This window comes from Piliocolobus tephrosceles, chromosome 10, assembly GCF_002776525.5.
Source record: "Piliocolobus tephrosceles isolate RC106 chromosome 10, ASM277652v3, whole genome shotgun sequence".
Taxonomy (NCBI): Eukaryota; Metazoa; Chordata; class Mammalia; order Primates; family Cercopithecidae; genus Piliocolobus; species Piliocolobus tephrosceles.
Window position 1 is genome coordinate 90264063 of NC_045443.1, and position 27599 is coordinate 90291661.

A 27599-nucleotide genomic window follows, 5' to 3' on the forward strand; every position below is an offset into this window, starting at 1 on the left:
TATTTATTGCTAGGGTATATAATGGCAAAAAGGTAATGAGACTGATTTAATGGCTAAAAAATTCTAATACAATTTACCTGCAATTTCAGTAGCAAGTTGGGCTGCTTTCTGTTCAAATAAGTCTTTCATTTGCTTAATATTAAAATTTTCTGTTTGGGCTTCTTCTAATTGCTGTTCCAAAGACTGTAGTTCTACAAAAAAATGCCATGGTTATTCAAATACCATGTTAATTACATATGCTAAATTGTTATTACTTATATCATATTCATTACAGTTGTAAAGATGATCAACTTAAGTTTATTATCCAATTACAAGTAGAGTGTTTTGACATTTCAAGAAATTAAGTATATCTGCTTCATTTAAGATACAAATCATAACTTAAAAACATAATACAAATGAAAGGAATATTTAGAATCACTGCCAAATAATCTATAAAGATTTGATTAAAAGTTATTTTAACATTTCACAGTTCTTTTCCTATATCCATCAACTGACCCAAAAGGAATACACTTTTTTTTTTTTTTTTTTTTTAAAGATGGGGGTCTCGCTATGTTGCTGAGGCTGATCTCAAACTCCTGGGTTCAAGCCATCCTCCCCTATCAGTCTCCCAAAGTGTTGGGATTACAGGCATGAGCCACCAAGCCTGGCCCAAAAACGAAAACATTCTGCTCCTCTGATAAAATTAGTTATAAAGCAGGATGAATTAGAAATGGTTAAGATCAAGGCCTCAAAATTTTTAATTCATTAAACTATGCAATCAACTCCTAATACTTCATCATAAAGAAAAGAAACTATCTTATTCTTAACATAGACTTAAAATTTCATTAAACAATCATATTAATGTAATATTCCAGAAGTTTATTCCTTACTTCAAAATATAATGAACTAAGAAAACTAAAGTTTTAGTTAACTGATTAAATTATGAAGTTCACATGTAACTCTAAACCTAGAATAATACCATTATCTTCACTGTTTTAGAGTCATAAAGCATAACCATGAAACAAAATTCATTTAGCAGGCATCAAAGAAAAAGAAAGGAAAACAAGAAGAAAAAGAAAACTGAAAAAACATCTGCTTTAAGTAAAGTTACCTGCTGATGAATCAGTCACCAACCCATCAGGTTTAGCCTCCTCAATTAAAACAAAAGACATAAACAAATGAATTCAAAGGAAAAGATAAGACTGTTAAAATTGTCAATTTTTAAAAATCTCGAAAGTCACATTCTTTGAGGTAAGTAGTAAGATTTGGGTGAATCTAAATTTGATAGTTTCCATTCTTCCAGATCTGTAATAGACCAGCAGGCAGACTAGCATAATGCTCTAACTTCAGTTTATTAGTTCTAACATAGATTTTTTTGTATGTTAATAAATATGAAGTTATTGTGGTCATCTTAAATTCCATGAACTCAGTAATAAATAAATAGCACAATTATTGTAATTATAAGTATAGATTCTAAAACAAATATTTAAGTCAACTGGCAACATTCAATCGTGTTAGCATGTAGCTCTGAAATAATTTCAAAACCTAACATAGTTTGCTACATGGATGCTATATATTTTGCTGTAATAAGAACTTGGAGTGTTATCCCCCTCCACTCCAGCATGTGATACCTGTTAGACCCCATATGTGAGAACTTGGCATGAACTTCTCCTCTCTTCAGTAGTATTACATCAGACCTTATCATACCCCAGATCTGAGCTACTGACCTCAACTACTGGACTTCAAAATGCATATTAACCAAAGAGTCTGAAAGACACTTTGAAAGCTTAGGTCATGGCAGGCTGCACTTTATCAGTTGCTTTCTTTCAGATTGGCAGCTCATGCTGCAACAGGACCACATCCTGTTGGCCTTTGAGCCTTGAGTCTCGCCAGCCAACACCTACATCTCCTCTAGCAGGAGGAGATCCCCATTGTCTGGGATCTCCACTGTTTTAGATGCCATCTCTCCAGAGAGACTGCTCATATAAAAAGGCACACCTCAATCCTTTTAGACTTTATTTTTCACAAAAGCCAGCTTCCATCCTGATAGATAACTAGACTTTAATAATTTTGGAGCTTATTCACTATATGCTTAGTACACCTCATCAATTGATATTCCCCACAAGATTTGTTCATGTTACTTCTCCCCCTTTTAAGCACTGTGAACCTAAGAAAATTTCTCTTTGGCAATAAACCATGCAATTTGTGAAACCATACTTCAAATCATGCTTTTTATTACAATCAAACACAACACCTATAATAGTTGAACATTTGCATTAGTTAAAACATGCTATCAAAACTATCACTACTAAAAAAATTGGCTTTATAAGCATAAATTTTTAATTCAGGACAAGTCAACTTTAAAAGAAGCAGAAATAACAGATTCCATATGGCTTAATTTGTCACATGCATTAGGAACAAAATAATATACTCCTTTGGCATTATTTTTGTATTTTAAAGAATTATACCCATCTGAAAGAGTTTAATAAGGCATTTCCTAGTATATCTGACTTTTTGTTTCTCTTTACATTGAACTAAGACATACTGATTGCAAAGAATCATAAGTATTTCAAATATATTTCCCCCAAAAGGTAAATTTCCTGCCAAGGTAACTTACACCTTGCACGGTGGAGAAGTTATTTAAGTGTATTAAATGTGAAATAGTCATCTCAAATGTAGTCAACAATTACCACTCTGTTTTCAGATACAGAAAAGAATACAGCCCATATTCGATTAACTATTAATGGCATCTGTACAAAACATGAGTAAATGAGCTGTAAGTATTTTAGATTACTAAAAACTTCTTTAATGTTAACAGAATCACCAATTAGAGAAGCTGAATAGAAATAAAATTGATTATCTTGTCATTTACTTATTTGTTTTTGTCTTTTTCAGTCCAACTGCCAATTCTTGGTGCAAAGGCTTTAAAAAGCAAAAAAGGTTCTCTGAAAGTCACAATATGATAAGATAATATGCAAAGGGATTATTAATTACTTTACAAAAATATTAGAACTATTGCTGAAGGGTAACTACTTTTATTCTTACAAATGATGACTATGGATTTGGTAAAATTTCAATAACCTTTGATTCTTCCTCTAATTTCAGAATAAAATTAATATAATTTCAGCATAAAAATAATAACTAAGGCATTTACTTAGAAAACACATTAAACTACACAGAAACTAAGACATCAAAAAAATCCTATTCAGAGAGAACCACTTTTGATACTTCAGTGATTTTCTTCTGGTTTTTTTCATGTATTATTTTTATGTAAAGTCATACAGAATATGTGTGTGTGTGCATGTATGTACAAATACATATTTTTTAATTTTTAAAAAACTTAACATTGTTAATAGAACAGGTTTCCCAGTTTTTAATCTTCACTAACATAATAAATAATATTACTAGCTATAAGTAGCTAGTAATATTTTTTTCCCTACCAACAGACACTTTAGTCATTATCAATTTGTCAGAAACTTAAATGCTTTGAAGACTCACTACTGTTTGAACCTTTTTTTATTCTTATTTTTTTTTGGCCATTTAGATATATTACAAAAAATTAGAATAATATAGCCTGATTTTTAAAAAAACAACATATAGGTACCTGATTCTTTTTTTTTTTTTTTTTTTTTTTTTGAGACACAGTCTTGCTCTGTTGTTGCCCAGGTTAGAGTGCAGTGGTGAGATCATAGCTCACCACAGCCCTGAAATCCAGAGGTCAAGCGTTTCTCCTATCTCAGCCTCTCAAGTAGCTGGGACCATAGGCACATGGCACCACACTCAGCTAATTTTAAAATTTTTTGTAGAGACAAGGGTCTCCCCGTATTGCCCAAGCTGGTCTTGAACTCCTGGCTCAAGCAACCCTCTTGCCTCAGCCTCCCAAAGTGCTGGGATTACAGGCATAGGCCCATCTAGTAACTGATTTTTAATGGTACACCTTTAAAAAAATTACATCTTCACTCTTCATATATTTGTTTGCATTTATCAGAATTACAAAGACTATACACTGTAGGCTATTAGGAAGTTATTTATATCAGGCCGCCACCTGCTTGCAAAAAGGTATTTAGTTTTCAACAATAAAAATAAACAACTAATAAACATGCTTTAAGTATTCAAAAGCAATTACTTGCTGCTGCAGCCCTTGATATTTTTCTAATTCCTTCTTTAATTCTTCCGAGTACCATTTTTCTTCCTAATAAAAAAGATTTTTAATTAGTAAATTTAAAATGAGGTATTACCTGAAACACTGAAAATAAAAAGGTATAACAATTTTTATTCTTACCTTAAGTGAAGCCTGTAGGTCTTGGACCTCTTGTCTGAGCAGTGTTACATCATCTCTAAATAAAAATGGGGGGAAGGAATTAATAGTTAACGTCCTTTAATTAAAAAACTTGTCTTAAGAAATCATGGCTAGTAATTGTATATTAGCATTATAGGATTTTCAATTCCAAAAAAAAAAAACTATGAAAGATTTTATATATAAGGGCATATATATAAAGCCCTTAGAAAAACAATTTTATTTGTAAAGCTCATTGTTTATAAATGGAAAAACATTTTCTCATGGAAATAACCATAAAACTGACGGTTAGGTGCCCGAGCCAAGAGGCAAAATGTCTCCCATTAATTTACTAACAATAAGCAAACAAGAAGCATCAATGGCTTCCTATTGTAATTAGCATAAAATCCAAACTCATTAACATGGACTATAAAATCTGCATAATCTAGTCATTGCCTTATCACTCTCCCCTTCACTCATTTAGCTCTATCAACATTGGCTTCTTTTTTTCACACTGAGAAAAAGCCCTGGTTCACTCCGCACCACCCTTGGTTACACCCTGATTCTACGCTCTGAGTAGAATGCCATCCGCAGCTTGCACATTTCGCAGCCGCCGTCTTGCTGCTGCTCCTTTTCAACGCCACTTCCACTCACCGCCACCAACACCAACATGAACAGGAGCTCAGCAGCTTCCACTAGGCGTTCATTGAGGAGGGCATGTTTCTCTTTACCTCAGAGTCAGTGGGGGAAGGCCACCCAGATAAGATCTGTGACCAGATCAGTGATGCTGTCCTTGATGCCCACCTTCAACAAAATCCTGATGCCAAAGTAGCTTGTGAAACTGTTGCTAAAACTGGAATGATCCTTCTTGCTGGGGAAATTACATCCAGAGCTGCTGCTGACTACCAGAAAAATGGTTCGTGAAACTATTAAACACATTGGATATGATGCTTCTTCCAAAGGGTTTGACTACAAGACTTGCAATGTGCTGGCAGCCTTGGAGGAACAGTCACCAGATATTTCTCAAAGTGTTCATCTTGACAGAAATGAAGAAGACATTGGTGCTGGACACCAGGGCTTGATGTTTGGCTATGCCACTAATGAAACTGAGGAGTGTATGTATGCCTTTAACCATTGTCTTGGCATACAAGCTTAAAGCCAAACTGGCGGAACTATGCCATAATGGCACTTTGCCTTGGTTATGCCCTGATTCTAAAACTCAAGTTACTGTGCAGTACATGCAGGATTGAGGTGCTATGCTTCCCATCAGAGTCCACACAATTGTTATAACTGTTTCGCATGATGAAGAGGTTTGTCTTGATGAGATGAGAGATGCCCTAAAGGAGAAAGTCATCAAAGCCATTGTGCCTGCAAAATACCTTGATGAGGATATAATCTACCACCTACAGCCAAGCGGCAGACTTGTTATTGGTGGGGCTCTGGGTGACACTGGTTTGTACGACTGGACAGAAAACCATTGTGGATACTTATGGAGGTTGGGGTGTTCACGGAGGAGGTGTCTTTTCATGAAAGGATTTTATACTAAGGTCAACCGTTTAGTTGCTTATCCTGCTCATTCAGTGGCAAAATCCCTTGTAACAGGAGGTCTGTGCAGAAGGATTCTTGTTCGGGTCTCTTACTCTATTGGAGTTTCTCATCCATTATCTATCTCCGTTTTCCATTATGGTACCTCTCAGAAGAGTGAGAGAGAGCTAGTAGAGATTGTAAAGGAGAATCTCAATCTCCACCTTAGGGTCATTGTCAGGGATCTGGATCTGAAGAAGCCAGAGGACTGCAGCCTATGGTCACTTTGGTAGGGATAGCTTCCCATGCGAAGTGCCCAAAAAGCTTAAATATTGAAAGTGTTAGCCTTTTCCACCCATACTTGTTGGCGTAGGCAACAGAGAAAGCTTCGAGCTCTGAGGGAAAGGGCCCTCCTTTCTGAATTTTCCTGTCCTGTTTCAGTGCCTGATCAATTGTAGTCACTAGTCAATGACATGAATTTTAGCATTTGTGGGTAAGTTGAGCTCGTTATTCTGTCCCTAGGTGTTTTGTTCACCGATAATGAATTTCATGAGCATAGGTGATCCATGTAACTGCCTAGAAACAACACTGTAGTAAATAATCTTAGGTGTTTTGTTGGGCTTGCTATTCTGTCCCTAGGTGTTTTGTTTACCATTGTAATGAATTTAGTGAGCACAGGTGATCCATGTAACTGCCTAGAAACAACACTGTAGTAAATAATGCTTTAAAATTGAACATTTGTGCCCTATGACCCAATGCTCCAAAGTCCTAACTGCATTGACTTTCCCACCAGATGGTGAAAATGTCCTTGTAATGTACACATAAAGTACATGTAGTTCCACTTATAGCCTCTGTCTGGCAATGCCACAGTCCTGTCAGCACGAATTTGTAATGTCTTGAGCTCTATTATGAATGTGAAGTCTTCCCCTTATCCTCCCTGGAACTTGATCCATTTCTAATTATGAGCTCTTTGTCAGGGAGTGTTCTCTATTTGATCAATCTTGCATGTAATGCAAGTTCCCAGTTGGAGCTCTAGCCTGACATCAAAAAAAGGCAGTTAGCATTAAACCATGTCCCTGGTGCTTATGCTCTTAATTGCCACCTCTTTAACAGTACCAAATCAAAATCTGCCCACTTTCAGCTGTATTTTGGAGGACGTACATAGTAAGGTTTTAATTTAGTAAACCAATCCTATGCATGGTTTCAGCACTAGCCAAACCTCACCAACTCCTAGCTCTAGAAAAACAGGCACTTGGCACCTTTATGGTACCATACAGGGAAGTCACAGGGCAGTCCCTGAGGGTCTGTAGGTTGCACACTTTGGTACCAGATAACTTTTTTTTTCTTTATAAGAAAGTCTGAGTACTCCACACTGCACGATAACTCCTCCCAGGGTTTTAATTTTGTTTTATTTTCAAAACCAGGTCTAATGAGTTTTCTGAACAGCTGGTGTAGCTACAGAGAAGTCAGCTTCCTTCAGAGAGTAGTGTTTTTGGCGGGGAGGAGGAAATCCCTTCATATTTGAACATTTTCTAATTGCTTATTTATTGTATTCTGGGGTATGGCGTAAGTACACAGAAGGCATCACCTCAGATGGCAGCTTTCAAAATTCTTTTTTTCTCTCAATACCATGATTACCATGATCCCTTTAACAACATGTTTCCAGCATTCCTAGGTAGGCCAAGGTGTCCTACAGAAAAACCTTGGGTTAGACCTACCGGTGGTCTGGCCTCATGAGTGTTAACAAAGGGAGGGCAGAGCTGGTGCGGCTGGCCATGGAGAAAGCTGACTTGGCTGGTGTGATAGACAAGTCAGCTTGTTTACATGCTTATTCCATGACTGCTTGCCCAAAGCAGAAAGTGCCTTTCAGGATCTATTTTTGGAGGTTTATTACACACGCCTGGTTCTCAATTCCAACAGTTTAATGAAGATCTAAATAAAATGCTAGGTTCTACCTTAAAAAAAACAAAAAAAGAAGAAAAAGCTCTGTAAAAAGGGGGGAAATACACACATACACACGCACACACACACACACACAGACAACACTGCTTATTTCTGTTCCTTTGGGTCTGGCATGCTCTTTCCCGTCTGAGAAGCTTCTCACACTCTGTTCCCCTCACCTAAGGGTCAAACTGACAAAGAATGGTGAACTGACCATTCTAGGCCTTTCTGCGGGAGAGAGATTTCATGAGGAAACACCATTATAAAGAATTATTATTCTGGATGTCAGGAATATATCTTTCCCTGCCGGATTCAAATTCATCTTACAGATACACTCAAACAGGTACAAAGGATATCTCCAAAGGAACTTACATGATGTCATAAGTATGCAAAACAGGACAAATAACCTAAATAGTCATCAACCAAGGAATGAGAAAATTCCATGCTATCATTAAAAAGGTAAGATAGGTCTATCCAAATTGATATGAAAGAATCCATAAGATACAGAGAGAAACAAAAGGTACAGAACAACGTAGAATTGCTAACTTTTATATAATTACAGGTATTTATATATTTATTTATATGTAGATATAAGCATATGAATACATAAGCATAGAATATCTCTGGAAGAATACATAAGAAATTTATGGAAAAAAGAGGCTAGGGAAAAAGGGGTGGCAAGGGCTCAATTTTCACCATAAACTTTTTTGAACAATTTGAATTTTGTACTATGTACATCTACATACATACATTTAAAGACCTAGTCTAAAAAAGCTCACTAATGCATCAAGCTTCAAATATTTGATTGATATTGATGAAATGTGCATATAAAGTGATGAACAGAGGGCTTTAAAACAAAAAGGTTTCATGACCCACCTGAGTCATGTGGACTTTCTATCTAAAAGACATATCCTGCTCATAATCACGTATCATCCAAAGTGTTACAGAGGAGTAGAATGCAATTGTCAGAAACTGAGGCGTAGGAAAATGGGAAGTGGAGATACAATAAGATAAAAATGGAAACGCATGCAGTAACTATTCTGTAAGCAATGAGAAGCCAGCAAAAATTATTACTTAGAGCCACATCACTCAAATTTGCATTATAAGAATATTATTCTGGCTGGGCGCAGTGACTCAGGCCTGCAATCCTAACACTTTGGCATGTTGAGGTGGGAGAAGTCCTTGAGAACTTCTTGAGGTTCCTGGGCAACATGGCAAGACCCTGTCTCAAAAAAAAAAAAAAAAAAAAGTAAAAATTAACCAGGCATGTTGGTCCATGCCTGCAGTCCCAGTCATTTGGGAGGCTGAGGCAGGAGGATCACTTGAGCCCAAGAGTTGGAGGCTACAGTAAGCTATGACTGCACCAGCCTGGAAAACAGAGCAAGATCCTATCTCTAAAAAAAAAAAAAAAAAAAAAAAAACAAAAAAGGAATATTATTCTGGCAGCAATATGGAGACATTAATTGGAGGAGTATAAGACTAAAGACAGCGAGTCAATTATAAATATGAAAAAACATTTCTGAGTGAGATTTAAAGCCTAAAATAAACTACAACAGTAAAAAATGTAAAAGAATATATGTTATTAAGGAAACAGAATTAACTAAACTTTATGATAGATCAGATGGGGGAAGGAGGAGCAGATGTGTAAAAATGAGCACACCTACTTTCCTGGCTTTACTAACTGGGTAGAAAGATAATGCTGCCATTCTCCAGAAGAGTAGACAAGCAGTAGGTTTAGAAGAAAACAGAATAAACTCTGCTTTCAAAATGTCAATGATGAGGTGCCTCGGGAACATCTGAGGGAAGATAACTAATAGGCAGGTTGGGAGATAATTCTAGGTTGGAGATGTGGTTTAGGAGGAAGTTATGGATGTAGATATTACCCCAGGTAGACCATAGAGAGAAACGGCAGCATACAAAACAGATCAAGAAAAAATTATCACAATGGTATGTCATCTCAGAAGACTAGAAGGAAGGAGAGATGGCAAAGCCAAATTTTGCAGTGGTTGTTGTAGATCGTCTACAGAGATGACTACAATCAAGTTCTTCCTTTCCTATACACAAAATCCACTAACCCACTAAAAGACAAAGTTTATCTTCAGGCCTCATGAATCTGACCTGGCACTATGACTACTTTATCCAATAGAATGGCAGAAGTGATGCTCTGACAATTTTGAATCAAGCCTAAAGAAGATTGGCAGCTTCTGCTTCTTTCCTCTTGGAACATACTATCTTGGAACGAACTATCAGTTTGTGAGGAAGTCCAAGCAGCCATATAAAGAGGCCCATATGAAAGACAACTGAAGCCTCTGGCATAAAGCCCCAGATGAGCTCCCAGCTGGCATCCAACACGGACTTCCAGCCATGAATGTGAGGCCATTTTGAAACTTCTGGTCTTCCTACAACCCCAGTTTACCTCACTTAAAGCAGAAGAACTATGCAGTCAATTCAAAGAATCATGAAAATTAATAAACTGTTATAGTTTTAAACACTAGGCTCTTTGGGTAGATTGTCAGAGAGTAAAGATAATCAAAACAGAGGTCAAGCAAAATAAGAACTGAAAATAATCCAGGTTACTGTTGGCCTTCAGAGCTACTGCCAGAGAATGGTAGGGCAGAAGTCAGGCTTCGATTAACTAAAACGCGAAATGAAAAGTTAAGAAGAACAAGGGTAGACTGTGGATGCCTTTATGTTAAAAGTTCATATATTGGGCATGGTCTAATTCATAGTTGAAACACAACTCTATTAAATTGATATTAAACATAAAAACATTTATAATTCAATATAACCACATATGTTTAATCTATTTCCTAACAAATGACAAAAGAATAGTGGCCGAAATTATTAATTCACACATAAAAATACCCGAGAGCATTAATAGTCATATTAAAAAGGAAGATCCATTCTTCCCAAAAGCACTGGTTTTCCCACATATTTTAATACAGTTTTTCCCACATATTTTAATACAGTTTTTTCCCACATATTTTAATTTAAAATGGCCATGTTTTATAGTTCTACATTATTTATCAACCACAAAGTTTATGTGGTCATCATATTTTCCTTTACGTAGTATTCTTTGTGTTACAGCAGATTAATCAACCAGTAAGTTTTTTTTTTAGGAGAGCATAAAAATAATTTTTTACAAGTACAATGAAGTGAAGCTTTTATGCCCTCAGTGGGGACAAAAGACAAGAGTTCTCTCTAATAGCGGAAGAAATGCAAAGTTATATTGTTGAATGCTGTTCTAAGTAGTTATATTTTAGTTTACTTTTACTTCTTAAAATGACGAAGACAATTTATCAAAAAATACAATGTGTACGTGTGCTTATTGCTATACTGGTGATTATAAATGGAATTTTTAAAATTTTTAATTAAAAATTAAATTTTAATTGTTGGCTAAATTCATTATTTTAACAACTTACTATAAAGTCATCTAAGCAAATAGTATCTTATATTACACACAATATGCTAACTAGAATTTAATCTTCTTTCGCTAACTCACAATCTTCATTAAAAACATAATCTATGTATCGTATTGTAGTTGCTGGCATAGATAGTTACTGGTCAAGGATTGAATAGTTTTTAACAATAATGGAGGAAGGATATGCTAAATGACGACAGATTTAAATTAAATAATACAAAAAGGTTACTATTTTCATAAGCTAATTAATCATGATTAAACAATGATATCACATGCATATTCCATAACATTATACTTCAAAATTATCATACTGTACCGCTTCAAAGCAAGATCAGACTCTCCTCCATGACCTGAGTCATTACCAGCATCATGAACAGCTTCATAATGTTTGAAAAGTTCATCAGCAGATCCAAGAGATTTCATACACTGAGGACATATGAAACCCTATAGAAAGGGGCAGAAAAAAAGTTTCAAAATAGTATTTAATATTGTGAAACAACAATTTGCATATTATTAAATATCATCAAATATCTTAATCATACCAATGGTGCCATTAGGTAAATTATATCTTATGATATCAATCCCAAATTCTAGTATCATACAAAGATACTTCACTGTCTATTCTAGTTGAAGTTTACAAAACACAAAGAAAGCCCTTGCAACCATATTTAGGTTAGATAAATTAATAGCTGGAGTATCCAAGTCTAATCTGAAAAGTTAGTTCTAATATAGATTAGTTGAGAAGATCTGCCATCATATCCTTCCATTCTCTAGATATCCTTATTAGTAAAATAATATCTGTTCCAATCTACTTCACAGGAATGCTAACAAAAAAAAAAAAGATGAATCACTGAGGGGAAAAAAAGTAATTCATAATCACCACAGAGTTCAGATATCTACAATGATAGACCAGTATTCTAGTCAGTAAATTTCCTTGCTAATCTACAGCTAACACAGTAAAGGCCTAAAATTAGTGTGTAGCCCCATAAAATATAAAAAACAAATACAACTATATAACTAATCCCAGAATTATTATATGGTTAAAACTATCAACTAGAGTACTATGTTAAAGATGCTGATAAAGATCCATGTTTTACAAATTTTAGATTGCAATTCATTAATGAATCACGAAATGAACTTACTGGGTTGCAACTTTTTTTTTTTTTTTTTTGAGAATGAGTCTCACTCTGTTGCCCAGGCTGCAGTGCAATGGTGGGATCTTGGCTCACTGCAACCTCCCCCTCCTGGGTTCAAGTGATTCTCCCTGTCTCAGTCTCCCAAGTAGCTGGGATTACAGGCGCCTGCCACCACGCCTGGCTAATTTTTTGTGCGTTTTTAGTAGAGACAGGGTTTCACCATGTTGGCCGGGCTGGTCTAGAACTCTCGACCTCAGGTGGTCCACCTGCCTCAGCCTCCCAAAGTGTTGGGATTACAGGCATGAGCCACCATGCCCAGCCACAATTTTTTTTTTTTTTGAGACGGAGTCTCACTCTGTTACCCAGACTGGAATGCAATGGCACAATCTTGGTTTACTGCAACTTCCACCTCCCGGGTTCAAGTAATTCTCTTGCCTCAGCCTCCTGAGTAGCTGGGACCACAGGAGCATGACACCACGTTCGGTTAATTTTTTGTATTTTTAGTAGTGACGGGGTTTCACCGTGTTAGCCAGGATGGTCTGCATCCCCTGACCTCATGACCTTCCTGCCTCGGCCTCCCAAAGCACTGGGATTACAAGAGTAAGCCACCGCCCGGCCCTGGCCACAACTTTAAAATAATAATTCTCTACAACAAAATATATTAGAGTTCATCATATGTAGTAAGGATGTTTTATTAACTTTTGAGTGATGACAGAAAAGTGTGTTTCTTAAGTGGTTGCTATCAAAAATATTTGAGAAGCACTAGTACAGAGAGCTGTTAGATACAGGATGGAATGTATAACAATAATGATTATTTTTAAATTCCATACTATGTGCTTTCCTATTCAACCTTGTTTAAATTTCTCAATACTTTGTTAGTATTATTATTTCCATTTTATAGAAGAGGAAATTAAACCTCAGAAAATTACATTACTTTCCTAGAATCATTAACCTAACTAAACCAAAAGACGCACAAGTCTGCTAGACAAATCCCATGTACTAATATGCTATACTATCTCTTAAACTGATTGACTCACCTTATAAATGACTACCTTAAAAGAAGCCCTTTTATCTAACTTTTTAGTGACTTTATTCAAAAATATTTATTGGCTATAATTTCAAGTGTTATCAGAGTTCTCTACAAGATACAAATGGCAAAATATATTCTTGGCCTTCAAACAACTAAGAAGGCAAAATATATACATACGAAAAAATACCTTAATGCATGAAACTAAATTAATGACTAACAAGATGGCACTGAAGTTTATATTGTAGGGGTACCTGACTGATTACAAAGTAAACTGGCAAATCAAACAAATCACAGCTTTCTCTCCAACTGTGTGTTGGTACTCTAAAAAATTACTTACTCAACTTCTGTATCCATCGAATTGTTGGTAATATTCAAAATATGACATAATACCACTAGGTGCAGTGGCTCTTGCCTGCAATCCTAACACTTTGGGAGGCCAAGGCAGGCAGATCATTTGAGGTCAGGAGTTCGAGACCAGCCTGGCCAACAGGGCGAAACCCCATGTCTACTAAAAATACAAAAATTAGCCAAGTTTGGTGGCAAGCACCTGTAATCCCAGCTACTCAGGAGGCTGAAGCACTACAATCGCTTGAACCTGGGAGGCAGGGGTTGCGGTGAGCCAAGATCGTGCCACTGCGGTCCAGCCTGGGCAAAAAGAGTGAAACTCTGTCTCAAAAAATTTGTGTGTGTGTGTGTGTGTGTGTGTGTGTGTGTATACACATATATATAACATAATACTTCAGCATCATCAACCCAATATAAATAGAAAACTCTCAATTTTGAATTAGTCTTTAAATTATTTGCATTCCAAAGTTTTTATAGATAATAAAGTAGTTCCCCACACTTTACACACATACATACACATATATGCACATACACACACATGCACACACAAACAAGGGCTTTGAGGAGGCCTTACTCCAAAATCTTGACTTTTAAAAAATATTACTGGATATTAATTCTGAAAACACTATCAGCCCATTTTTCACCCTAATACACAAGAATATCCTCATGCAATCTATTGTGCATGAAAATTTCATATGTTAAAGAATATTTGTGGGCCAGTTGCAGTGGCTCACGCCTGTAATCGCAGCACTTTGGGAGGCCGAAGTCAGAGGATCGAGACCATCCTGGCTAACACGGTGAAACCCCATTTCTACTAAAAATCACGAGGTGGATCACGAGGTCAGAGGATAGAGACCATCCTGGCTAACACGGTGAAACCCCGTCTCTACTAAAAATACAAAAAATTAGCCGGGCGTGGTGGCACGCACCTGTAGTCCCAGTTACTCAGGAGGCTGAGGCAGGAGAATCACTTGAACTTGGAAGGTGGAGGTTGCAGTGAGCCAAGTTTATGCCACTGCACTCCAGCCTGGGTGACAAAGCAAGACTCCTTCTCAAAGAAAAAAAAAAGAGTATTTGTAGTCACTCATTAAATCACAGATTAAAAAAAATAGGAATTAGCAAAAACATGATATAATTATTATACATACAATTCTGCTAATTAAAGGTAGCAAGAAATAAACTTGTTTTGCTTCCATCAAGTACACCACAATTCTAAAATTCCCCTCCATTACAGATACAAAAATAAAGTGGAATGTGTGTGGCAGTGGTGCTCCTGCACTGTAAGAAACAAGTAAATACATTGTAACTTTGAAGGTTCTATGGAAAGTAAGTTTTATTTTATGAGAATGTACAGCTTTTACATATAAGAATGGTCATCGTCTCTTGCTTCTATGAAAAACAAAATACAATTCCCTTTAAAGATCACTGTTGCCCAAGGCTCTCTCATTGATCTCCTCCTCTTCTGACTCAACATTCTCCCAGGTATATAACAATGCAATGGTTTTAGCTATCACTGACATGCTGATGACTCCCAAATCCATCTATCTAGCCAAGAACTCACTCCAGAATTCTTATGAATCTTTAACACATGTATCTCTACCTGCATCCCACAGGCATCTCTAATACAACAAATGCAAGACTCACTTCCCAAACCTCCTTTTCTCACCAACACCCACCTTTCACCTGAACTAGAAACCTAAAAATTTGGCTAAACTACTCACTACTCTCCCTCTGATTCATTTCTAATAAAATATTAAGCATAAACATTTCTCCTTTCTATCTTCTCATCTCCATCCTCATTGCAGCTACTCGTGTTCAGACACTCAGTATCTCTTGTCCAGACTACTGCAATAACATTAGAAACAGTGCTCCTATATCTAGTCTTCCTTCTCCCTAATTAATCTTCCACAGAGCTGCCAGAGGAATCTTTATAAAATAGATTCTTCAATATCCTTCACCAACCTTTATCATCAATATGGCATACAAGGTTCTGCATAACCATTCCCCTAACTCCCTCACCATATTTCAATACTAAATACCTGCATTTCCCTGAGCACGCCATCATACTTCAAACTTCTGTGCCTTTGTGTATACTCCTTTTTCCCTCCAGGAACACCCTCATTAGCTTGTCAAGTTCCTTTACTCACTATAATACACAGCATATTGGATTTTTTTCATCCATATTTCCATAATGGCCACAGGTGGTACTTTAGACATACTATATTTTTCTATATTGTATATTTATTCACTGAAATATGAAAGAACCTGGCAGTGCAAAATTGGCCAAAAAAACAGAAGATCTTTAATAGCTTACAGATTATAAAATCTTCCAAGGGAGAAAATGAGCTAAGCAGTAAGTACTCGGAGCACGTAAAAACTAAAAATAAATAAATAAAAAACCTGTTCCTTGAGTGCTGATGCAAAAAAAAAATGTATATCCTCATTTAGTATTTATGCACATTATGTGGCAGACTCAAAGCTCACTGTTTTCTGGGGATACTGATATGTAGACAAATATTACCATACAATGCTATATGATACAATTATAGATAAAGAATTATGGGAACGCAGGAGAAGTATCCAACTCCACCTGTGGCAGCAGTTAATACTTTACAAAAATACCTATACACATTATATATGTGTCTCATCTCCATCCTCATTGCAGCTGCATTGTGTGTGTGTGTGTGTGTGTGTGTGTGTGTGTGTATGTGAGAGAGAGAGAGAGAGTGTGTCACTGGAATTTGGTACTAAAGAATAAATAGGAGTTTACCTGGCAGAGAAAAAAGCATTCTAAGCAAACGGAGGAGCATAAACAAAGGTGCAGGAAACACTATGAATAGCCAGGTTACATTTAGGAAACAGAAGGCTTCTACGTGTGTTCTGATCACAGAGCCAGATCAAAGGGCAGGGGACGACAGGTGATAAATGCAATAATCTCCTATGAAACTCCTGAAATGAGCAAATAGTAGTATTGAGGATGTGCCTCTGGACATCAGAATACAATGATGCCATTAGGCTCCAGAGATATGGTACTCAACACTGTCTTCTAAATCAATGAATGCTCCCAGTCAGGATGTTAGTCTAGTTGCTGTTATTCTCATTTTCTTCGAAACCATCTGTTGGCATTCTTAGATCTCCTACCCACTGTTGTACAACACTAGTAGATGTGCCTTTAGTGCAACAGTACATGTACCTGTATAATGTTTAGCCTGTCATTTCTCTTTTGTGTCTCAACTTCTGCTAATAACTAGAAAGCAAATGAAAAAGTATTCCTCAGAGAAGCTACATCCTTATTACATGATTTAATCTTTGTTAACTGTGGCTTTTTGACTATTGTCTCCACTTTAAGGTTTGGGCTCCAGATACCTAAGAGTTCCAGAAAGCTAATGATCACACTGAGGTATGCCATACCTTCTGACAACTTCCAAAAATTACCAGATTAATACCCCAGAAATAAATGATTCATTCCTAATGAGAAATTTAGAAATCAGTAATACACATTTTATTATAGAAATATTCCACATAAGAGAATTTTCCATGTGATTAAGATTTCCTTGTTTAAATAAAACTTAAATTTGGGGACATTTCTAATAAAAATAAATCTTTCTAAAATACGTATAATTCCTCACCTTCTCAAACAGATGACATTAAACCTTTGCCTAATGCCTCCAAGACATAAATATTTATCACTGAATAGATGTCTTCTACCCTATTAATTCTGGCAAGGTTCTTTAATTCTTATACCCATATTTTATAGTTTGCCTGCTTTGTATTTCAACAGTCATTTCTAAAAATTCTTAGCATGCTAGCTCTGGGAATGCTAACCTGCAATAAATGGGATGGGTAGATTTTTTTATTTAAAGTTTATTAAAACCCACCATTCATTTAAAATAAAAGTATAATAAGTTTAGAATGAGTGCCTCAGGGATGTTCCATGAACAGACTGCATGACCTTTAGTTCATGGACTTTGAAAACCAATTTGATATATGAGACTCCTCTATTTTTTTCTAAATAATCTCCAAGGGGATCGAGGTTGCTAGATAGATAAATTCCAGAGAAGGACTGTTAGCTAACAATAATACACTAAAGCTAGTCAGCTACATTTATTTCCCTTAATCATTTCAAATTTGTCACCAACTTCCAAAAAACACAATTTACTTAAGATTAAAAACAATATATTCAATATACTTAGAGTTTGGTTATCTGTAATCCTTTCTCATATCCACTGCAGCTAAGAACTTACCTTAACTAGATACTTAAGGTACTCCTGTTGTAACAAGTATCCTTTTAGTTAAAAGAAAAGCCCTGGCCATGTGCAGTTGTTCAAGCCCATAATCCCAGTAGTTTGGGCGGCCAAGGCAGGCAGATCACTTGAGGCCAGGAGTTCTAGACTACCCTGGCCAACATGGTGAAACACCATCTCTACTAAAAAAAAAATAAAATAAAATATAAAAAATTAGCCAGGCGTGGTGGTGCACGCTTGTAGTCCCAGCTACTCGGGAGGCTGAAGCAGGAGAACTTCTTGAACCCGGGAGGAGGTTGCAGTGAGCCAAAATTGCACCACTGCACTCCAGCCTGGGTAACAAAGTGAGACTCTGCCTCAAAAAAAAAAAAAAAGGAAAGCCCTTACCTTAAATGCAGAGTAGGTGAGATTACTAATTTTGATTTTGGCTAGCCCATCAAGAAGAAAAGTTGACCCACAAAGTCCAGAAGGATAACATGTGATAAAATGCTAAGCAGACTTTCAAGAATCCTTTATGCCTCCATCTTTGCTTGCACTGCTTCAGCCGGTTTAATTAGTATCATCCCACATGCACCCATTTCTCCACCACAGTTAAAATCTCTCATTTAACTGTCCTCCTACAAAGTTTTTCCTGAGTTCCTCTGATGCTGTATTAGCCACTGCACATCATAGAAACTCCCTGGGGTAGAGATTGCACCTTATTCATCTATTATCTCCCTCACCTGCCAAAATATCTGCCACATAAAAGGTACTTCATTAATGTGTCAAATAACTAAATGTTGGTGAGAGTGCTTTCTTATATACATAATTACCTCATAGAAAAAAAGTAATTTTTGGTCTTTGTGGTGCAAAAGTTTGCATTATTTTATAAGATTTATAAAATACTTTTTAAAAGCTATGTTTCCTTTGTTTTTGGAATACCACAGTGATTTTCAAAGAAAACATATTATCAGGATCATCTGAGAAATTCTTTTCAGCCTGAAAATGGGCAGTGCTTCCCCTAACTTGCTCCCCTCCTCAGCCTTTGTTATGTGCAGCCTCACATACTGAGAAATATTTTTGGAGTGATCCACTGTTACTTACGAGAGTATGTCATTCTCTCACCTTCCTCAAGTCTGGGGGGATTTAAAACGAAAATTGAGACAGTCTGAGATTCAAGTTCTAATGCTGTATATTTTCCCCAGTAGGGACAATAACTGTTCACATGCAAAGCCTTCTTTCCTTTTTTTGGCTAGGGGGGGCGGGGGCGGTGGGCGGGAATGGGACAGAGTCTCACTCTGTTGCCCAGGCTGGAGTGCACTGGCATGATCTCAGCTCATTACAACCCCTGCCTCCCAGGTTCAAGCGATTCTTGTGCCTCAGCCTTCCCTATAGCTAGACTTACAGGCACGTGCCACCACCCCAGTTAGTTTTTGTATTTTTAGTAGAGACAGGGTTTCACCATGTTGGCCAGGCTGGTCTTGAACTCCTGCCCTCAATGGTCAGGCTGGTCTCGAACTCCTGACCTCAAGTGATCTGCCCACCTCAGCCTCCCAAAGTGCTGAGATTACAGGCATGAGCCACAGCGCCCAGCCTCAAAGTCCTCTTTCTATGTAAGAGCAAAGTATTTTATACTAAAGCATTTTAGTACATCCATTAATGAAACATTAACAAAATAATAAAAATATAACTTACCAATGCTGGAATAATATTCACTTAATATTTTGATTTCAGGGCAAAATTGATACAAAATATTAACTTAAATTTCTGTATTTATTTACAAATTCACAAAAAGACAGCTGCAAACAGTAAGAGAAACCACGCAGACTTCCCAAGAGCCTCTTTTCCTTATTGAAATTTCCTTTAAGCATGCATAATTAAAGCAATCCATATTCCCTTGTAGCATAAAAAGTTAAGCAACACCGAGGCAAGGAAAAATGAGCTATTTTGAGCAACCCAAAACCAAGCTGCTAAAACAAAATATACAGGACCCACAGTAACACTTGAGTCATTAAGAAGTTCCTGTCCTCTTGTTTCATTTTCATCGTGCACTTTCTGGTAATGCTCCCATAAATCAATAGCAGTTATACATCTTTTCATACATAAGGGGCAGATGAAACCCTGTGAAATAACAACTTTTAGAAAAATATACAAAAAAAATTTGTATAAAACAAGACAATGCAAAGAGAAATAACAAGAAAATAATTAGTGTATCTCTTTTAGTATACGTAAGGAAAATTTTCAAGTGGTAACTGTACAAAAGGTGAAAATCTATCCAAAGTCGGACTTCTAAAATTAGTTCCCATCCTTATGCTATAAATTTGCATTGGTTCAATTTCTTTTCCTTATGGTATCCAGTTGCTTCAGTTAGAATATTATTTTGTTTATGACACTTTTAAAAAATTATTTCTGTTTATGATACTTTGTCCTTACTTATGTAAGACCTATTATCGGCAAGTTAGCTTTTGTTTTATTTATTTATTTATTTACATATTTATTTATTTATGAGACAGTTTCACTCTGTTGTCCAGGCTGGAGTGCAATGGTATAATCTCAGCTCACTGCCATCTCAACCTTCTGGGTTCAAGGGGTTCTCATGCCTCAGCCTCCCGAGTAGCTGGGACTACAGGCACGTGCCACCATACCTGGCCAATTTTTGTATTTTTAGTAAAAATGGGGTTCACCATCTTGGCCAGGCTGGTCTCCAACTCCTTCCCCGACAAGAACTATCTGCCTTGGCCTCCCAAGATGCTGGGATTACAGGCATGAGCCACTGCACCCAGTCGAGATCAAGAAATTAGTAACTAGCAAGAATAACAAATACTTTTCTGTCATATAATGTGCTCGACAAAGAAGTTCTCCTTGAAAGTAATTTAATGAAAGTAATTTTTAGTGTTTACTCTATTCCACTAGCTCGAGATCCCATTCTTTCCCACACCCATAATTCCCAGATGATTCTTCCTTGTAATTTTCCGAGGCAAATAAAACCATCTTCAAACAATATTTTAAATTTCCTATACCTAACAATACCAATATTTTAAAATATGCGCTGTTATACTGATCTATGTACGGCCTGAGGTTTTGTCAAATAAGAATAATAGGATGAGGGGCTGGGCGTGGTGGCTTATGCCTGCATCCCCAGCACTTTGGGAGGCCGAGGCAGGCAGATCACTTGAGGTCAGGAGTTCGAGACCTGTCTGGCCAACACAGTGAAACCCCATTTCTCCTAAAAATACAAAAATTAGCCAGGCCTGGTGATGTGTGCCTGTAATCCCAGCTACTAGGGAGGCTCAGGCCGGAGAATCGCTTGAACCCAGGAGGTGGAGGTTGCAGTGAGCCAAGATCGCACCACTGCACTCCAGCCTGGGCAATAGAGTGAGACTCCATCTCAAACAAACAAACAAAAAGAATAATAGGATGAGAGACTAGAATTGAAAGCATTAGGGAAAAAGGAAATAAAATAAAGACAGCAATGAGGATGAAATGTTACAATATCATGAGTGTCAGCGTCAAAAACAGATGTGGACTTGGGGCTCAATCAATGCCTCATTATATGACCTTAAGGAAATCACTTTGCTTTGCTTAAGTGTCCTTATCTGTAAAATGGGACTAATATTAGCACATATTCTTCTAGAGTTATTGTGTATATAGAATACTAAATACAGTGCTTGAGATATTATAAGTACTCAAGAAATATGACCTATCATTAGATGTACACTTAAAGATGAAAGGGAAGGACTGAGAGACTAGATGACAAGATAGCACTTAAAAACCTAGATTACTCAGCAAGGCCAAGGAAATGAAGTAGTGAGAATATGAAGAAGAAAGTTTGTGAGAGGATAGATAATTATGGTAAAGAATGGGAAGATATGACTTTAATATTTCAGGTGAAACTATTGTGACTGATGATACAGTAGAAGGTACTACCATGGAATTGAGTAGCTAGAAAAGAGATAATAAAGATCATTGACATTGACAATATTAAGGAACTGGGAGGTTAAAATGTTCCTTGAGTTATCAAAGTCACTTAGAATAGCAAGGAAAGAGAGGAAGACTGAAAACAGATGCCAGATGGGAAGCAAGACAGGGTAGCAATTAAGAGCTAGACTTGGGCTTGAATCCTGGATTCGTATCACTCTTAGTAGCTATGTGACCTTCAATTTCCTCATCTGTTAAGTGGAATAACAATAACACCTACTTCATATGAATCTCATGACAATTAAGTAAGATAATACATGCAATGCACTTATCATTGTACCCGGTACAAAGAAAACATTCAGTAAATGTTAGCTATCATTACTTTAATTATTCCTTTTGTTAATAGTCCTTAAAGGAGATTATCCGGGGATGAAAGTAAGGAACATGAGTTCATTTTTTTTTTAACTGATGAAAGGGTTGTCTTCCAGATGACCACAGTCTCAAGTGCTAGAACTACAGAACAATTCTTTTTTAAAAGATGCTTCACCCGGGTGCAGTGGCTCACACCTATAATGCCAGCACTTTGGGAGGCTAAAGCAGGCAGATCGCTTGAGCCTAGGAATTTGAGACCTGCGTTGGCAACATGGCAAATCCCTATCTCTACAAAAAATACAAAAAAAAAAAATTAGCCAGGCATGGTGGTGTGCAACTATAGTCCCAGGTATAGGGAGGTTGAGGCGGGAGGATCACTTGAGTCCAGGAGGTCCAGGCTGTGGTGAGCCATGTTCACACCACTGCACTCCAGCCCAGGCAATAGAGTGAGACCCTGTCTCAAAAAAAGAAAGAGAAAAAAGAAAAAGAAAAATATGCTTCATTTGTTTTGTTTTGTTTGAGACAGAGTCTCCGTCACCCAGGCTGGAGTACAGTGGCACGATCTCGGCTTACTGCAACCTCTGCCTCCCAGGTTCAAGTGATTCTCCTGCCTCAGCCTCCCGAGTAGCTGGGGTTATAGGCGCTTGCTACCACGCCCAGCTAATTTCTGTATTTTTAGTAGAGACGGGGTTTCACTGTGTTGGCCAAGCTGGTCTTGAACTCCTGACCTCAGGTGATCCACCCGCCTCAGTCTCCCAAAGTGCTGGGATCATAGGCATGAGCCACAATGCCCGGCTGTTTTGTTATTGCCACCATAGCTTTAGGTTGGCTTTCACTTTACTCTTGTTTGTCCACTGTTAAGTTTCCATATACAGTCATTCATTCAAAAAGTATTTACTTGCTGGTATTCTACCTCGCAATAGGATAACTGTGGTTAACAGTGAAATATTATATATCACAAAATAGCTAAAAGAGAGTCTTCTGAATGCTCTCACCACAAAGAAATGACACATGAAAGAGGTGATGGATATACTATACTGATTGGATTATTATACAACATAGATACGCATTGAACATTAAAATGTATCCCGCAACTAGGTGTAATTAAAATGTGTCAATTTAAAAAGTAAATAAAATTTTAAGTACTATATGAGTTTTTTAAAATCACATGGACATGTGATTACTATGTTCTAGCTGTTGTGGTATGGTGCTAAGAATACAATGATAAATAAGACAAGGTCTTCACCCTCAAGAAGCTTACAGACTCTCTGAAAAAATTACCCAAAAAAATGACATTTTAGGCAGGGTAAAGTGCCTCATGCCTGTAATCTCAGCTCTTTGGGAGGCCGAGGCAGGCGGATCACGAGGTCAAGAGATCACGACCATCCTGGCCAATAGTCTATTAAAAATACAAAAATTAGCTGGGCGTGGTGGCAGGAGGCTGAGGCAGAAGAATCGCTTGAACCCAGGAGGCAGAAATTGCAGTGAGCTGAGATCGTGCCACTGCACTCCAGACTGGGCGACAGAGTGATACTCTGCCTCAAAAAAGAAAAAATTATATTTTATGCCCCACTAATCAGAAAATCCTATTAGATCCACATTGAAAATGCATCCAGAACCTCAGCACCTCTACTGTTACCACTCTGCTCCAAGTCACCATCACACTGTACATAGATCATTATAATAGCCTCCTAACACTCTCTTTGCTCCCACGCTTACCCCACTAACACACAGCAGCTGGAGTGTATCCCATAAAAATGCAAATCAAATCTTGTCGTTTCCTTGCTTAAAATTATCCCATAGCTTTCTACCACAGTAACAGTTAAAAACTAAAGTCTGTATAATAGTCTATAAGGCCCTACAAGAGGCAGGACTGATCACTGACCCATTCTCCCCCTTGCTCACTATGCTAGAGCTACACTAGCCTCCTGGTTGCTTTTTCAACGTGACAGGCATATTCCCACCTTAGAGACCTGCTGTTCCACACACCTGGAAAAATACTCGCCCCAGAAATCCATGTGACTCATTTCCTCACCTCCTTCAGTTCTTTTTGTGTTATCCCCTCCTAGAGAAGTCTTCCCTGATAACTAATTAAAATTGCAGCCAACAAGAACACTTTCTATGTCCCCTTTCCTGCTTTATTTTTTCAATAACACCAACTGTCTAACTTGATATATTTTTTATCTATTTACTTTTGAGACAGGGTCTCATTCTATCATCCCAGCTGGAGTGCAGTGGCACAATCATGGTCAACTTGCAGCCTCAAACTCCTGGGCTCCAGCGATCCTCCCACCTTAGCCTCCAGAGTAGCCGAGAATACAGCTGCATGCCACCACTCCTGGCTAATTTTCTTTCTTATTTTTTGTAGAGACGGCATCTCCCTATGTTGTCCAGGCTGGTCTTAGGCGATCCTCCCACCTCAGACTCCCAAAGTGCTGAGATTACAGGCGTGAGCCACCATGCCTGGCCAATACATGTTTAGTATGTTTAGTATGTTTTTATTTTTGCCTATTTCCACCCGGTTGAATGTAAGCTCCACCAGGATAAATATTTTTTAGTTTGTCCTAACTAATGGGTAAAAGTGAGCTCTTTCACCCATCCCACCACATGAGGACACAGGGATAAGACACCATCTATGAACCAGGAAATGGGCCCTCATTAGACATCAAATCTGCCAGCACCTTGATGTTGGACTTCTCATCCTCTAGAACTATGAGAAATAAATTTCTACAGTTTATAAGCTACTAAGTTTGTGTTATTTTGTATTAGCAGTCTGAACTTACTAAGATAAGCAGGTGAGGTACAGAGATTAGCTTATGGAAAAGCCCCAGAGAAAAGAAAAAAACTTGGTGCACTGTAAAAACAGAGAGAGAATTCAGTATGCCTGGATCAAAAAGTATCAAGAAGACTACGAGAAGAAATGAAGTTATAGAGGTAAAAAGAAAGCAGATCACCAAAAAAAAAGAAGATAAATAAACAACAACAAAAAACTTCTAGAACAAGCTAAAGAATTTAGAATTTATTCTAAGGACAATTGATTGAAAACCATTAACCTGGGTGTTTTTTGTTGGTTTTTTGTTTTGTTTTTGAGACAGAGTCTTGCTTTATCACCTAGACTGGAGTGCAGTGGCACGAACTCAGCTCACTGCAACCTCTGCCTCCCAAGCACAAGAAATCCTCATGCCTCAGCCTTCCAAGTAGCTGGGATTACAGGCATGCGGCGTCATGTCCAGCTAAATTTTTTTTTTTTTTTTGTATTTTTAGTAGAGACAGGGTTTCTCCATGTTGGTCAGGCTGGTCTCAAACTCCTGTCCTCAACTGATCTGCGAGCCTGGGCATCCAAGTGCTGGGATTACAGGCATGAGCCACCATTCCTGGCCTAACCTGGGTTTTAACCAGGAAAATGGCATCATAAAATCCTAGCGATATTTTAAAAGAATAGATTCCATTGGAAGAGGGAGGAGATAGGAGGTGGGTAACATCAGATAAAAGGAGGATAGGAAAAAAAAAGACAAAAAAAAAAATAAGCATAGGCCGGGCACAGTGGCTCAAGCCTGTAATCCCAGCTCTCAAGGAGGCAGAGGCGGGAGGACAGTTTGAGCCCAGGAGTTCGAGACCTGCCTGGGCAATATTGCGAGACCCCATTCTCCACAAAAAGGAAGAAAAAAAAAAAGGAGGACAGTTACAATAATATGTGACAGTTAAAGATTGATGGTAGTCTATGTTAAGGCAGTAACAAAATAGATTAAAATTACTGCTTAAGCAACTTCAATAGAAAAGGTTTTCTGAGGAGGTGATAACTGAACTAAAATTAAAAATTTTTTTTTTTGAGACAAAGTCTTGCTCTTTCATCCAGGCGGGAGTGCAGTGGTATGATCTTGGCTCACTGCAACCTCCACCTTCTGGGTTCAAGTGATTCTCCTGCTTCAGCCTCCTGAGTAGCTGGGACTACAGGCGCGTGTCACCACACCCAGCTAATTTTTGTATTTTTAGTAGAGATGGGGTTTCACCATGTTGGTCAGGCTGGTCTCGAACTCCTGCCCTTGTGATTCGCCCGCCTTGGCCTCCCAAAGTGTTGGGATTACAGGCATGAGCCACCACGCTCAGCCTAGGAGATGAGATTTGATAGGTAGGTAGAGGCCACATATGCAGGGCCTTACAGACCATGATAAGATATAATGGAATTTATTTTGCATAACAGGAAGCCAGTGAATTTTTTTTTTCTTTTCTTGCTGGGAAGCATAGCCTCCAGCAGAAGCTGGAAGCAGGCATTTCCTAAAGCCAATGAAGATTTTAATTCAGGGAATGGCCTGATCTGATTCCAGTTCTTCTGGTTGCTCTTTGGAGAAGTGACCTAAAATGATAAGGATAATACACCCTTATGATCATCTAGGTGAAAGACGAGGGTGGCAGCAGAAATAGAAAGAAGAGGATAAGATCAGGCATGGTGGCTCACACTTGTAATCCTAACACTTCAGGAGGCCAAGGTGGGAGGATTGCTTGAGGCCAAGAGCTTGAGACCAGCTTGGGCAACATAGCAAGACCCCTTCCTACAAGAAAATTAAAAATTAAATTTCTACACAGCTTCCTTTGGAAAAAAAAGAAAAAAAAAAGGTGGAGGAAAGGACTGAAGATATATCTGGGGGCTAAAATGAATAGGATTTATCATGTACTGAATATGATGACTAAGGAAAAGGAAGAATCAAGTTTGCTCTGAAATCCTTAGCTTCCGTATCTGAGATTTTCTACAGTTTTCAGCTTTCTAAGATGGCTAAAAGAATAGCAAGTTGAATGTTGGGGCAGGAAAAGGTGGAGGGCAAGAATTTAACTTACACATTAAATTTAGGACAAATATTAAATTTACAATGCATATTAAAGACCTAACCTTCTACCTTAAGAATCTAGAAAAAAGATAAGCAAACAAAATCCAAAGTAAGTAGATGGAGGAAATTAAATATAAAAGCAGAAACCAATAAAAGAGAAAAGCAAAAGACAGAAAAATTAACAAAGTCAAAAGTTGGCTATCTTAAAAATTAATAAATGGATAAACTAACAGGAATAATCAAGAAAGAAAGAAAAAGATAAAATATTTTCTCTCTTACCAAAATCATGGGCTATCCCTACAGATGCTCTAAACATTTATGCCAATAAATTCAACACATTAGATGAAATAACAGATTCCTTAAAAATACAATTCACCAAAACTGACTGAAAAAGAAACAGAGAATCTGAGTAATAATCAATACACTTCCCAAAAAGAAAGCACCAAGCCCAGATGGTTTTACTAGTGAATTCTAGAAAACATTCAAGGTATAATTAGTGCCTAATTCTTTCAGAAAATATAGGAAGGAATGTTTCCTAATTTATGAGGCCAGGAAAACCCAGATTCCAAAACCTGACAAAGACATTTATTTATTTATTTATTTATTTATTT

General features: G+C 37.4%; 1 protein-coding gene across 2 annotated transcripts in view; it reads right to left on the reverse strand.

Moving 5' to 3' along the window:
* EEA1 (early endosome antigen 1) overlaps nt 1-27599 on the reverse strand; it is a 176314-nt gene that overhangs the window by 88490 nt on the left and 60225 nt on the right. Inside the window, exons 3-7 of one of the 2 annotated variants that reach the window (XM_023224244.1) lie at nt 11458-11585; nt 4262-4316; nt 4106-4171; nt 1091-1127; nt 78-191 (exon numbers count right to left, since the gene is read on the reverse strand). In XM_023224244.1, coding sequence (XP_023080012.1) covers nt 78-191; nt 1091-1127; nt 4106-4171; nt 4262-4316; nt 11458-11585 — 400 coding nt within the window. Of the gene's footprint in view, nt 1-77; nt 192-1090; nt 1131-4105; nt 4172-4261; nt 4317-11457; nt 11586-27599 lie in introns of both variants that reach the window. The other variant, XM_023224179.1, reaches the window with a different exon arrangement.